At 36.1% G+C, this 13549-nt stretch overlaps 1 protein-coding gene and 1 long non-coding RNA gene across 2 annotated transcripts in view; one reads left to right on the top strand and one right to left on the bottom strand.

Annotated features, from left to right (window-relative positions):
- The first annotated feature begins 5229 nt into the window (after nucleotides 1–5229).
- Nucleotides 5230–13549, top strand: part of LOC135694856 (phospholipid-transporting ATPase ABCA1) — a 45268-nt gene continuing 36948 nt past the window's right edge. The window contains exons 1-4 of the mRNA XM_089109836.1: nucleotides 5230–5420; nucleotides 6601–6694; nucleotides 7176–7299; nucleotides 12863–13008. Coding sequence (XP_088965962.1) covers nucleotides 5355–5420; nucleotides 6601–6694; nucleotides 7176–7299; nucleotides 12863–13008 — 430 coding nt within the window. The 5' untranslated portion in view covers nucleotides 5230–5354. The remainder of the gene's footprint in view (nucleotides 5421–6600; nucleotides 6695–7175; nucleotides 7300–12862; nucleotides 13009–13549) is intronic.
- On the bottom strand, nucleotides 9634–12867 carry LOC148959771 (uncharacterized). Its single transcript, XR_016143973.1, has 2 exons — nucleotides 12140–12867; nucleotides 9634–11228 (listed from the first exon to the last, which is right to left on the bottom strand). It is a non-coding gene; the product is annotated as an uncharacterized LOC148959771 (long non-coding RNA).

Below are 13549 nucleotides of genomic sequence, written 5' to 3'. Positions count from 1 at the left end.
CCCCTTTTGTGCACAATTTCGCTCCCTTTTATTTTCGCCCCCAAACCCTTTAAATTTCAAAGCTTTGACCTAATCAGTTTCCAAGCAATGAACGCTCATACGGCATGGAACTACATTCGGGCCTCTAAAAACTTTTTTTTTGCTTGGAAACTTTTTGCTGAAAAATCGCTTTTGCCCTTTTTTCTTGAATTATGGAGGCGCTTTAGAAGGTCGTGTACGAGACAACAAGTATAGAGGATCGCCAATTCCTAAAGGTAGACTCGAGATACCGAGTGTACTAATCTTTAATAAGAATAAGGCGCCAAGTTCTGTCTTCAATCGAATGAAAGAATATCTGCAAGACTACTATATTGAGCCAGAGAAGATGATAGTATCTTCTGACCAAACTGAAGCCGAGGAGAGATTGGCCGCTGGTGATTTGGACGAATATGGCCCTGAGGAGGAGAACACTTTGGAAATGGAAGAACAAAATCACCCTTCAGACATTGGAGAGGACAATATTATCGTTATCGAAGATTAATGGATTTTTTTTAACTACAGCAAGCCCCCTTAAAAAGACACAAGTTTGTCATCTTTGTCAAAATTTTAAGGATTAAGAAATCTTTTTTAAGACCTTCAGCCTTCAGTATGGATATTTTTCCATAAAGTCACTAAATGAGGACTGTAACAATGAAAGCAATCAACGCAGGTTGAAAATTTGACGCGCGCAAAGATGGTAACTTGAAGTTTTCTTGAAGGGCCTAAAAACTAAGATTCTATTATAGAAAATAGATATTTTAACCACCTTTTAATTTTCGCTACCTCTAGTTCTCGCCCCATCAAATATTTCCATAATTCGCCCCCTTTAATTCTCACCCCCCTCCCGGGCGAAAATTAAAGGCAGGCGAAATTTGTAGGGACTAAGGTAAGCACAAACTTGACAAAAGTACTTTATCAGCATGCTACAATCAAGAAAAAATATGTTCGTGCAAATGATAGTCCTTTCATGAACAAAGAACTGCGAAAAGCAGTAATGCACCGATCTAAGCTAAAGAATAAATACAACAGGAAGAAGACCAACGAAAACTAGAACGCATACAAGCATCAGATAAATAAATGTGTTGCAATATTAAGAAAATCTAAATTAATTTATTACAGAAATTTAGACACCCAAAATTTAGCAGACAATAAAAAGTTCTGGAAAACAGTCAAACCGGTTCTCACGGATAAGTACAAGTATCACCAATGATTAATCTTTTGGAAAATGGAGAACTTGTAAATAACGACCGAAAAATTGCACAAATCCTCAACAAATACTTTACAAATATTACCGATGAGTTAGAAATTAAAGAAAATGAAGCCAACCTCTCTCCCGCAATGAACATCGAAGATCCTATAGATAAATCAGTATATAAATACAAAAACCACCCCTGTATCAAAATTATCAAAAAGCAATGAGTACCCCAAGAAAGATTTGAGTTTAATGAGATTGACGCCATCAATGTTTTTGATCAGCTCAAAAGACTGAACTCAAAAAAAGCTTCACCGATTGATAGCATGCCCTCAAAAATACTTCGAAAAAATTGTGAAATTTTTGCCCCTTTTTCTTTGTGGTAATTTTAACATATGTGTAGAAAACAGCAGCTTCCCTGAAAGCCGCAAAGAAGCTGATATATCAAGCATATTTAAGAAAGACGATGCTCTTGTTAAGAAAAATTATAGTCCTATTTCAGTCTTGCCATCAATGTCCAAGATATTTGAGAGACTAATGGAAAAGCAAGTAAAGCCATTTGCTAATTCCTTTCTAAATCCTCTATGCTGTGGTTTTAGGGAAGGGCATAGTACACAGCATGCCCTATTTCGTTTTGCTGAAAACTGCAAAAGGGCATTAGACAACAGAATGAGCACAGGGGCTATTTTCGTAGATCTCTCCAAAACATTCGACTGCTTAAACCGCGATCTATAAACGGCTAAACTAGAGGGGTATGGTTTTGCAAGAAAAGCTTTAAATTTCATAAAAAACTTTTTGAACTCTAGAAAGCATCGTGTTAAAGTTAATGGATCTTACAGTGAATGAAAGAATATAGACCATGGAGTGCATCAGGGTTCTGTCCTCGGACCTCTCCTTTTCAACATTTACATAAACGATTTTATGTTTGTGTCTGACAGTATGGTTTGTAACTATGAGGATGACACAACTATATATGTCAGTGATCATATTCACCATAAAATAATTAAAAAGTTAGAAAATGATATCACCATTTTATCTAAATGTTTCTGGGACAATTACATGAAATTGAATGGAGATGAATGCCACCTGATGTTTTCAGCAGTATAAAGAACACCAACCTATCGATAAGAATTGACAACGAAGTAATTGCTGAGAGTTGAAAAGAAAAATTACTGGGTATTATATTAGATAAGACTTTATCCTTCAAATCAGAAGAACATCCTTATACAAAAGAGCTAAACAATAGTTACATGCTCTATCCCGTATCGCCAAGTATATGGATACTATAAAACTAAAACAAGTTATGAAGGTCTTCTCCTTTGGGCATAGAACATTGGAATTTTGAGCATAGAACAAGTGACTCTGGACATCCAAAAGGAAACGGAAAAGCGGAGTCAGCGGTTTAAAGCAGCTAAAGCTCTGATAAACGAATGTGCACGATCATTGCAATTTAGAAACAAGAAACACCAACCCAGAATATTGGGAGTAGTCCTGCACAACGTCTCTTGAACAGAAAGACTAGAGCTTTTTTAGCTATGTCAGAATCATTACTTGCTTCATTAGGTGACAGTTATTTAGAGTCAGAGAGACAAAGACTGATAGCGAATAAAGACAGACAAGCTGAAAACTATGACAAAGATCAAAAGATTTAGAATCACCGAAAGAAGGAGATACAGTTTGTGTACAGCCATTTAGGCTAGGTCAAAAAATGTGCGAAAAAGCAACCATAACAAGGCAGATAAGTGACAGATCATATGAAATTGAAGCAACTATGGGATCACTAATAAGAAATAGAGTGCATTTGAGGAAAACAAAGGAATTACCATTAGAGAGCAAAGAATTAGAAAGTTTCATGACAATTGAAAGAAACATTGACAGAGATCTATCCAAAAGGAAATTTGATTCCGAACTACTCAGTTGCATCAAAGAGAGCAAATGACAGTTCCATTATAACAGAAATTATAATGATTAGAAGTACAACTGAAGCTGTCAAATAGACAAAGATGCCAGATGTGGAGAACAACAGTCCTGTAAAACCAAGGATAGAGACAAGGACACTTTGTCGTTCAACTAGAAGAGTTCCTTCTCATTTTAAGGACTATTCTGTCAATGGACCTTTTGAATAAACTATGATACCTCCAAGGAGAATTGTGTGTAATTTTGTGTATATTTTATAAAAGAAAGGATGTTACAATACATGAAGTATTTGTATTGTCGTTGTTGTTGATGGTGTTGTCGAAGCACACGTGAGCACTCTTTATGACTATTCTTATAGATAAGATATTTTAACATCATATACATCTAAAAGCAGAGTCATCTTTCCTGAAGAATAGCATTAGCAACATGGATACAAATAGCCTGAAATGAAATACAGTCAGCATCTGTTGAAAACATTTTTGGAGACATTAAGGCAAAAGCATGTTTTCTGTTGTGTGGGCCATCTACTTTCGTCACAAGAATATGAATTTGCATCAACAGAATTATCTTTCCTCGAGAGTAGCAAAAGCAAACTGGATGCAAATTGCCTGAAATTAAAAAGAGTGAAAAGCTGCTGAAAACCTTTTAGGAGACATTAGAGCAAATACATGTTTTCTGTTGTGTAGGCCATCTAAAATTCGTCACAAGAATTTGAATTTTTATCAACAGCGTTATCTTTCATGGACAGAGTAGCATTAGCAACATGGGAGCAGGTGAGAGAAGCCTGGAATTAAAAACATGGAAGAGTTGTTGAAAACCTTTTAGGAAACAATTAGGCAAATGCATGTTTTCTGTTGTGTGGGCCATCTACTTTTGTCATAAAAATTTGAATTTGGATCCGCAGAGTTATCTTTCCTGAAGAGTAGCATAAGCAAATTGGATGCAAATAGCTTGAAATGAATTGAAGTGAACATCTGTTGAACACGTAGTGCCGCCAAACGGTCTCGGAGGCCTTGCTGCAGAAGCGAAAGAGGCGGCACTGGCCCTTTGCAGAGAAGCGAGCAGTAAATTTTTGGCGACCATGCCCCTAAATTACCTCAAAATTCATTTCAGAATATCTTACTAATTGCTTTCACAAACTGGAAACCTCAAAGCCCGTGGCCATTTTTCCATCGCCACCAAATTTCGGTAACCCTTGTTGTGAGCTTGTTTTTTGGTGTTTATAAAAGCAGATCGAAAAGAAACATTTCAGATCATCGCCTCAAAAGGTCACTTCTTTGGTCATTTCGTATAGCACCTATTTCGTATACTCAAGGGCACTTTTTGCTTATGCAGTTGGCAAAAAGAGCAACTCGTTGAGCTGCAAAGGGGCAGGTAAGCTGAAATTTGAATTTATTTACAGGTATCTCATGAATATCATTTGGATTAAAATAATAACGGAAACCACAGTATTGAATTTATAAGCTTGAGGGTTAAATTTGCGAGTCGATTGGGGGCAGCATAGTTGCCAAGTCTCCCGCATCCTGCTGCAGGCTCCAGCATTTCCCTTCGTCCCCTGCTGCTTTTCTATTCCGTGTTGCCAAGGAAATATTTTAAGCTTCTTCATAGCTACACAGTGCTGCTGCGCAGCACTCAAATCTCTAGCATTTTATTCTCCGGAACTTCGCAACTATGTGGGCAGGAGCGTAGCGTGCGGGGAGGGGGGGGAGGGGGGGGGGTGTACACCCAAATTTATAGCAAAATATTAACGAAATATGGTTTTGCATCTCTTACACCCCCCAGCGAGAATGGTCACGCGACGCCACTGTGTATGTGGGGCAGGGAGTTGCCGAGCTAATTTTTGTATTCTAATTTTTAATTCTTGGTATATTGTAATTAACATTTGTTTTTGCTGATAAAGATTTTGAGTTTGAGTTTTGAGTTTGAGCCCCTATATTTTCCGCCATTGTTTACAAACACAAAAATTAATTAAAGCAGGATTGATGTTTTTGTATTTCCCTCAGTTTGCCATCAAACCCATTCTTTCTTGCAATTGGACTGGAGGGATTCATGTTATCTCAATGTGTGATCTTCATATCTGTTACATAATAATTGAATGCATTGGATTGTATATCCCGTGACGTAACTTGCTGATGATGAGTCTGCAATTTGGAGAGGGAAGCGTTTTTCTGCATGAGGAAAAACAAGTAATCTTAGGCGAATTTCAAAATCTTCTCCAGAGAAGGCGATGAAGTTTTTCAAGCAGCTATGGCTTCTGATATGGAAAAATTTGTCTTTAAGAAGGCGGCAAATGGTAAGTGCTTTTATCAGCAAGGCCTATCGGCAAGTTTCGTTAGCCTAAATTTTGTCAAGGTCCTTCGCACTCGCAGAATAAACAAATAGATTTTTTATATCATCCACTCTTGATCGAAGGTAGGAAGAACTTCTCTAGGTCAATCAAATGTTCAAGAGATTTACGTTTCTTCTATTCCGAATCTTTTTTTCTGAGAAGTTTGAATTTATGAAAATCTGGATGTGAAATTTTGATGTTCGAAGCCGAGAAATCGTGAGTATTTTTCAAGAATTAAGATTGCTCTTAAGATTGCTAATAAGATTGCTAAGGTCAGATTGCTCTTAAAGTCTAATCTTTCCAACAACTTTCACACTGAAATTGCACTCAAAAAATTAACAAAAATATCTGCAAAGTTTGACTGAACAATTGCAGTAATTATAACAAAGTAAGTATTTAGTGAAGTTTGTGAGAAAGGAATTACCATAGAAACGTCTTCCGAGTACTGGGCACCAGTACACCTTTCTAAAAATAGCACAAGGGGTCATTTTCTAGAAGGGGCCTACATCCCATCTTATTACTTATATCAAATTGTGTATTTCACCAAGTGCCATGCTTTTATCACAATTTGCATGATTGTTCTTATCATCAACCCCACTAATTCTCTTTTCCATGTTGATGTCATCGATTTTGCATCTCGCTATCTACAGACTTTTCTCAAAAAAAGACTTCAGATTTGAAATCATCATCTTGAAATTAGTCTATTTCACTACAGCAAAAATTCCCATTGAAATGTATAGGGAAAAGCTAAATTTTGAAAATGGGGTAATGTGCTGCCTGATGGCCCAAACAACATGAAATTTTTGGCATATACCAACTTCAACATGAAGATTCCAAAGCTATGACCAATTTTTGGCGGAAGAAAACAAATTTATGACTAAGGCGGAAGAAAATTATTTTAGGTCAATTTTTATTTAAGTAATTATTTTTTGGGTTGATGGTTTGTATTCCTGCCTGAGCCGAGCACCCCTATCCTAAATATAACTGAATATCTCCCTTGGAATGTGACCAAATAGTACAAGTTTAACACAAGAAAGATAAATTTTCATTTAAGGAAGTTAGTAGTTGTAGTTTGGCTATAGCTTTCATCTTTACAAATTTCATCTTTTGCTGAAATGAATGTTTTCGGTTCCCTTTTTTACAGATGCGAAACATCATAGAGCTGTTTTGGCCTTTAGCAATTTTTCTAATCCTGGCAAAAGTAAGGCAGCGAAGGCCAGCAATACATAAACCTGGGAGTAAGTGAAGCAAAAAATAAATATGACCTTATGCAACTATATTTATATGAAACTTTTAATTGTTTTTACAATTGCTACATATTATATAATTTTTCCAATAACCATTCTTCAACAGTAAGTACCAACACTGTCAACTGGTTCTTACATGCATGTCTGGCAAGAAAATGTTTTCTTTTTTAGTTAATTAATAGAATGTTATAGAAATGAGGTATCTCTTTAATAGCTTCTTGATAGCCAAGAACTCTGCTTTTGACTTTTAATTTTGAATTATACTGTACCTGGAATGGTTGAAAGAATGCACTATTTCAACTTTTGCAGCTGACAACCTGGCTCAATTATATTTGTCATAAGTTTGTTGATAATTTCATTGATTAAAAGCTTATTTATTGCCAGCATTTTGTGCAAAGAGATAATGCGTTTAATTTCAGAGATTTAGCTACACAGTTTTCTCTAGTCATCAGTCTTCTTCTTTTCTTAACAGTGTTTTTCAAGGCCAGAGCATTACCTTCAGCTGGTGTTCTCCCATTTATGCAATCCTTCATTTGTGATTATGATAATCCTGTCACTAGTTACCAAGAAGATCTGCCTGATTTCTCAAACTCCAGGTAATATTTATGTATATTACATGTTACGTAATACAAAATATCAGTAAAGGATTTTACTGATAGGAAGCCTTGCAAGCAAAAAGCTTCCACTCAGCTACAAAAGTATAAAATAAACCTGACAGACTGTGGTTTCCGTTATTATTTTAATCCAAATGATATTCATGAGATACCTGTAAATAAAAGTCTAGTTTAAATTCACGCCACTTTAGAATTATGTTATGCAAAGCAGGGGCATTTGATGAAATGTATTTTTCTTTCACCATTTTGCCATTCTAAGGAATCCAAAAGCCTTTATGTTGTTAGATAAACTGTTGTTAGATTCCATGTTTTCCACAGATTTAAACAGTTAACAAAATATGTTTATGTATATATGTTTACCTTCCAAAGTCAGCTTGTTTCTCACCTCATTGCTGTAACAATAGAACATTATATTTGAGACGTTTTCAGTCCTGGGTGTTTGTATTTTTGTACATGAGCTGTGAATGGCCCTCCTCATTTGGAGAGGTGAGCTAAATCAGTAACACATAGAATGTACTTTAAAAGCAATCATCCGATGGCTTAAGCCCCTTTAGTATCTATCGATTGCCTTTAAATAGCCTTGAAGTCATGAAGAATGCTATTTTACTTCTTTCAATTTATATATGCTTTAACCATGGCTCAGGCACCCCCTTTGCTTGAAAGATTGAAAAAACAGACTCTTTCAGCAGGGACGAAAACAAGTGGCTAATTTTGGAGCAGCATGGAATCGATTCTTCCCTATTTCTGCTTTGCCAATTTTAAAGCTATTTGCTGCAGATCAATTTATCTAAAATATATTTTTCGCGATATAGAAGCATTAAGGAATTGAGCCATTTATCTTTGTTCTTGATCGAAGGAAACTATTAACAATTTTCAGAGGGCCAAATGCATTTTCATTCTTTACAATTGAAATGATGATCCTAAAGCAAGTGCATATGCCCGATTCATAAGATAAAACACTCTTCTTTGATGAACTACTTCTGCTGCAGCTTTTTCAATATTTTCTGGCTTCTCAGCAGCTTTATCATAGCAATTAATGATAAGGTGTTGAGAACGTTTACAAATAACAGAAGAGGGCTTAGCATACACTCGTTTTTTGTAACAAGCGTTGGGAATTTTTAGTACTGAAAGATTCTTAATTTCTTATTGAATTAACTACTGGTAGTTCTCTTAAAAAACTTCCACTTTGATGTTTTCTGATCAATACAGGTATTATTATTCCAATTTGATTCAACTTAACTCTAAGTCAGAAAGAAAACAAACGGCGCAGTTTGGATCCAGTGGAGACGGGGTTTCACAATAGAAAACGATTAGTGGATGCGTCCGCTCCAGCCTGTGATTTTTGATAAGGTTTAAACATTTTACATTTAAAATCCCAAAATTCTCAAAATATAGAATTCATTGATCTTAAGAAAAAAGTCCAAGTAAACCATTAAGTTTTCCAACTGTAACTGGATTTTCCAAACTTTAGGGGGGAAGGGCGTTACGCCCCCACGCCCCTATTGTTTACGTGCCTGTCTTTCAGTTTTGTGTAAAGCTTGCACAATACAAAAATGACAAATATCTTACCAAAAAATCTTTTTGTTGTACAAAATTTAAAAATGACTTTGAAAAACATTTTGAAACAAGCTTTTCGTCTGACAATCTTCAGAGAATAGAACGTCAGAACGTAGATCGAATACTCTACGCTAGGAAATATAAATACCCAGTTGTGGATCGAGATAGGCCAATCAGAAACGCGAGCACATGGCTGTTGAGGTTTCCCAAACAGTGTCGCTTGCCTATGAAAAATGTTACCAACGGGTCTTAAAGTGAAAACGAGCTCCTTCTGTCTAGGCAATACCGGCTTTTTCATGTTTATGTAGATGGATTCCAAAAATGCTAGATGGAACGACGATCGGGCTCTACCAATTATCTGAAACATGTCACCATTATGGTTTTTTGCACATACTGGGCTTTCCAGTTAATGCTGTTTGATAGTGGAATTGCATGTTTAAGTCGTCTTTTTTAATCTACAAGAGTGACTTTTGTTTCTAATGCTGGAAGGGATCTGTTGTTTTATTTATCCCACCCCAATCGACAATTCTTACCAATTTTTTCGACTTTCCTACCAAGAATATGCCTGTTTTTATAAGATTTAAAGGTTCTAAGCTCTACAAACGTACTTTTCGCTTCATTATCCATTTCCAAATAGATTGAAGTTCCTGACTATCATAACAAAAACCGCCCAACAGGCAAAAAATAATTGCAAAAATGCAATGACGGGAGAAATTGCTGTTACAAAAATAAGCCAATCAACCTTTGTAAGTTTTTCAGCAGGGTTCTGTGAATACGAAAAGGGTAAATGAATGGAAATTCTTGGGGAGCGATTTTTCCTTCATATTCTGTTTAGGAGAGAAATTCACAGCTTGCCTTAGTTTGCGAGGTGAGCGCCGAGCTATCGCTCGCCTCGAACGGCCAGCCCTGCATTTTTATCTTTCTTAAAGGGCCACTCCAGCCCAAAATTTTTATTTCAGAACACGATGTAATCAGACCTCCTGAAAACGAATCTGTTATTATTTTTTTCATATCTCTAACCGTTTTGTAGTTATTAGCGTTTGTAAAATGGTCATTGAGTTGAATTGTTTTTCAACCGTGTTATCGGAGACCTTCGGATTGACGTCACAGGCATTTTCGGCCTCGGTAAATTCGCGGCAAGTATCATCGGCTGTCCAAAGGGTCAACGAGAATGTTGCGAAATGGCAAACAGGGCCTAGCAGCGGTATGTTTGTTAGAAGGCCAGACTTTTATCTATATAAAGAGACAAGTATCGTCGGTCAGTCTTGATATTCTGATCGAATATGGAAGTTTTTTATCGCACGAATCTTTCTGACAGAGAAGTCAAATTGTCAAAGTAGGCCAGCGAGACAGAGACATGAGGATGTTGACAGACTTTCGTGGAATGTTGCTTTTGAAGCAATTTATATTGGCAGGCCAGTTCCCTGATTTTAAAAAGAAGATTCGTGCTTTTTCATCAGCTCTTCCTTTAGTGCAACAGCTAAAAAACCATCGCGCAATTAATTCGAGAGGAAAGACCAAAACAAAACCAGTATACCGGGAATGAAAGCTGTATGAATTGATACAACATATTCATTAGGATAAAGAGCTTCATATCAACATGACTATGACTTATTAGAAATAAACCAGGACAATCGAGGGCATGGACAAGAAAATATACAAACTTTCAAGACAAGACTAAAAACCTACCATTAGTCATGAGTCAAACAACTTTTTCAAAAATTATAAATTTGTTTTTATACAAACAAAAAAGGGATTTGAGATTATATTAATAATTCAACTTTTTCAATATACTTGTGTAAATATAAGTTTTGTATTTAACCTTTAAGCTATTACAGGGGCCTTGTCAGCTCCTTTAAGCTGTCAGAATTTCAACCTGCTATATTTATGAATAATAAATCCATGTTTGATGTATTTAAATACTTGGCTACATTGAATTATATATTCAAATAACTATACAATCAGGCCAGTGAACTATCTAGAAATTTGTAATTTCTATTGCACATGAGAAATGTTCTTATAAAAGTATCATGAAACAATAATCTATTGCAAAAATTTTAGAAAATACCTAAAAATAGCAGTGGATTTGCAAACATTATATAGATATGACCAAATTATATATAAAATTTTGATAATTTTAAAAATAGTCTCCTTTGTAAAAATGTTAATACAAAAACAGAATAATGTGTTGAGGTCTTTATGGTAACTCTTGCATGGAAGAGAGGGGCAAGTTATCATTCCCACAAAGCCAGTAGCCAGATAACAGAATGCATGTAATCTCCAACCTTCATCTAGCATTTTTTTGCAAGATCCTTTCTGCTGCTCCATAAAAGAGTTTGTTACCTTTTTTATGCCTAGAATAATAAGGTTGACAGGGATAAATACTAACATACCAGTGAAATTTACTTTTGAGTCATATTAAAACATAAAATGATCAAAGAAACTTGGACACTCAGGGGCATTCAGAGTATAGACATTTAAAAGGATCAAAGTGAAATTTAGGGGTGAAAGGGCAACCACTGTTACTATAGCAAATAGCATCTAATGATATTAACTTGAAGTAACACAAAGATGAATTTAAATGATATAGGCCATGTTTATATGAATCAATGCTAGAATAGCAAAGGTAATTTTAACAAATATAAACAATTCTGCCTTCAAACATTAGAATGAGGATATGACACATCTTTTTTCCAAAACCAAGGGTGTAAATTCCATGTTTTTTCTTTGGGGTAGTAGATCCTTTGCCCTGGATATTGATCTGGCAAAATTTTGAAATTGTGCATCAATTCTATGATGAAATAGGCAGAACTCCAAAATTGAAGGCAGAACATGGTAGAACATGAAGAAAAAGGGTTCAGGGAAACATCAGACAAACCCTGGGAAATTTTACACATCTATACCTTGGGCAAAGGTGTAGTGCACAGATCATTGGCAGGGATGTAGTGCTAGGAGGCTCAGGCCCCCTTATTGGTACAAAAAAGTAGCAAACTTCTACTTTTGGTACTGTTTTATGTGACATTTTGCTTGAGAGCCCCTGTTGTACTTTTCATATTACCACATTTCTGACTATTTGGGGGACAGTTCACAAGACTGTTAGAAAACTTGTATTTAGAGTACGAAGTTTTTCTCAAAGCCCGGCAAATTGCGTTGCTTAGGGGGTGCGTGTCACGCCATCCCCAAACCCCCTCCAAACCTCTACACCCTGCAGTTTCGCCTAACATTCAACACAGTAAAATGATAATAAGGATGAATTGTGACTTACGGGAAAGTTTCCATTTTGTGAATGGGGTTCTTCTTCTAATGCGGTGAGACATCAATTATTATTCAGCTCCCTGGAAATTCCTGAGATGACACGACGATAAGAAATGCCTTCGGTCAGAAATCCATTCACATCTGAAAATTCGTGAAGCATTCCATATTAAAAAGCTTGCTGCGTTGCCAAGATGAGGGTATGCGTTCAGGTTGAAGCTTCCATCTTTGATTTGTCGAATTACTAGTCCATGTTGGCTGGAAGCCTCCGCTGAACATCAATCGCAATGAAGGAAAATAAATAAAACGACAACCGAGATTCCGACATGAATCGCCTCTTCCGAGCCTGTACCGAGTCGTGCGAATTTCAGTGCGAACGTATAACAATAGCGCCGAATGTTGAAACAATGGTCCCTTTATACGTCACAAGGTACTTTTTCCGAAAAAAATTTTGTCGTATTTTTACGGTGATTCTCAACTTTGAGCGTCTATATCTGGAAAACGAGTTAAGCTTTTCGAAAAAAAATTTCACGATAGCTTCTTTTTCTCGACTAACTACCAATTTATGCAAAAATCTCAGAAAAAATTTTTGGGCTGGAGTGGCCCTTTAATAAACAACACAACATACTTTAAGGGTCATATTGGGACTTTTTAGTTTCTATTCTCTCCACTACCGATTTTTCATCCTAGATCCTCATGGCTCTGTTTAATATATAAACTTCATTTTCTACCATAGTTTCTATAAGTTTACGGAAGACCTGGCACCTGTGCTTCAGAACAGAACAAATTTAGAATTGATATCAAGAATCCAAGATGATTATAGTGCCCTGGTGGCTTCACTGAACTCTCTACAAATGTTCAACACTTCACAAATAAGAAGAGGTCAGTTTTTTTTAAGTGTAGAATATACTTCTCTTAGCAGAATTGATTTTAGCAGAAAAATCAAGATGCTTTCTATTCTCTTCAAAGCAAGTTGATAAATATTTGATATATGTTCAGAAGTGGATAATTATTTTCCAGTATTCAAAGCTGTTCTTTGGTTTGTTGAATCAAGGGTTTGGAGCATCATTTGCAAGGAGAGAGCAGGACACAGAATGTTTGGGGTTCTTTTATATATTGCTCAAAACTCTGTTACAAATGTAAAACAACAAAGTTGATAACAATTGTTTAGAATCCTGAAGCTCTATTTGAAAAAGCTGAAAAAGTTGTGTGGTTGGGGTAGTTGTCTCCCAATTTTCCCTAATATCTTCAAAAATATTTTTCCCAGGGATGATTCAGAATTACCTGGAATTTTTCAAGGGTGCATCCAAAAACGCCTTCCTTGGGGTAGCACTCACTCCAGTTGCATTACCTCTTTCAAACCACTGTATTTACCTTATCATTGCAAAGCTCCAATTGCTTATTCCCATCCCCGATAATATTT

This window comes from Rhopilema esculentum, chromosome 8, assembly GCF_057945365.1.
Source record: "Rhopilema esculentum isolate cy_ngs chromosome 8, ASM5794536v1, whole genome shotgun sequence".
NCBI lineage: Eukaryota > Metazoa > Cnidaria > Scyphozoa > Rhizostomeae > Rhizostomatidae > Rhopilema > Rhopilema esculentum.
The sequence above is the reverse complement of the archived record's forward strand: the minus strand, read 5'-3'. Positions and strand labels throughout refer to the sequence as shown.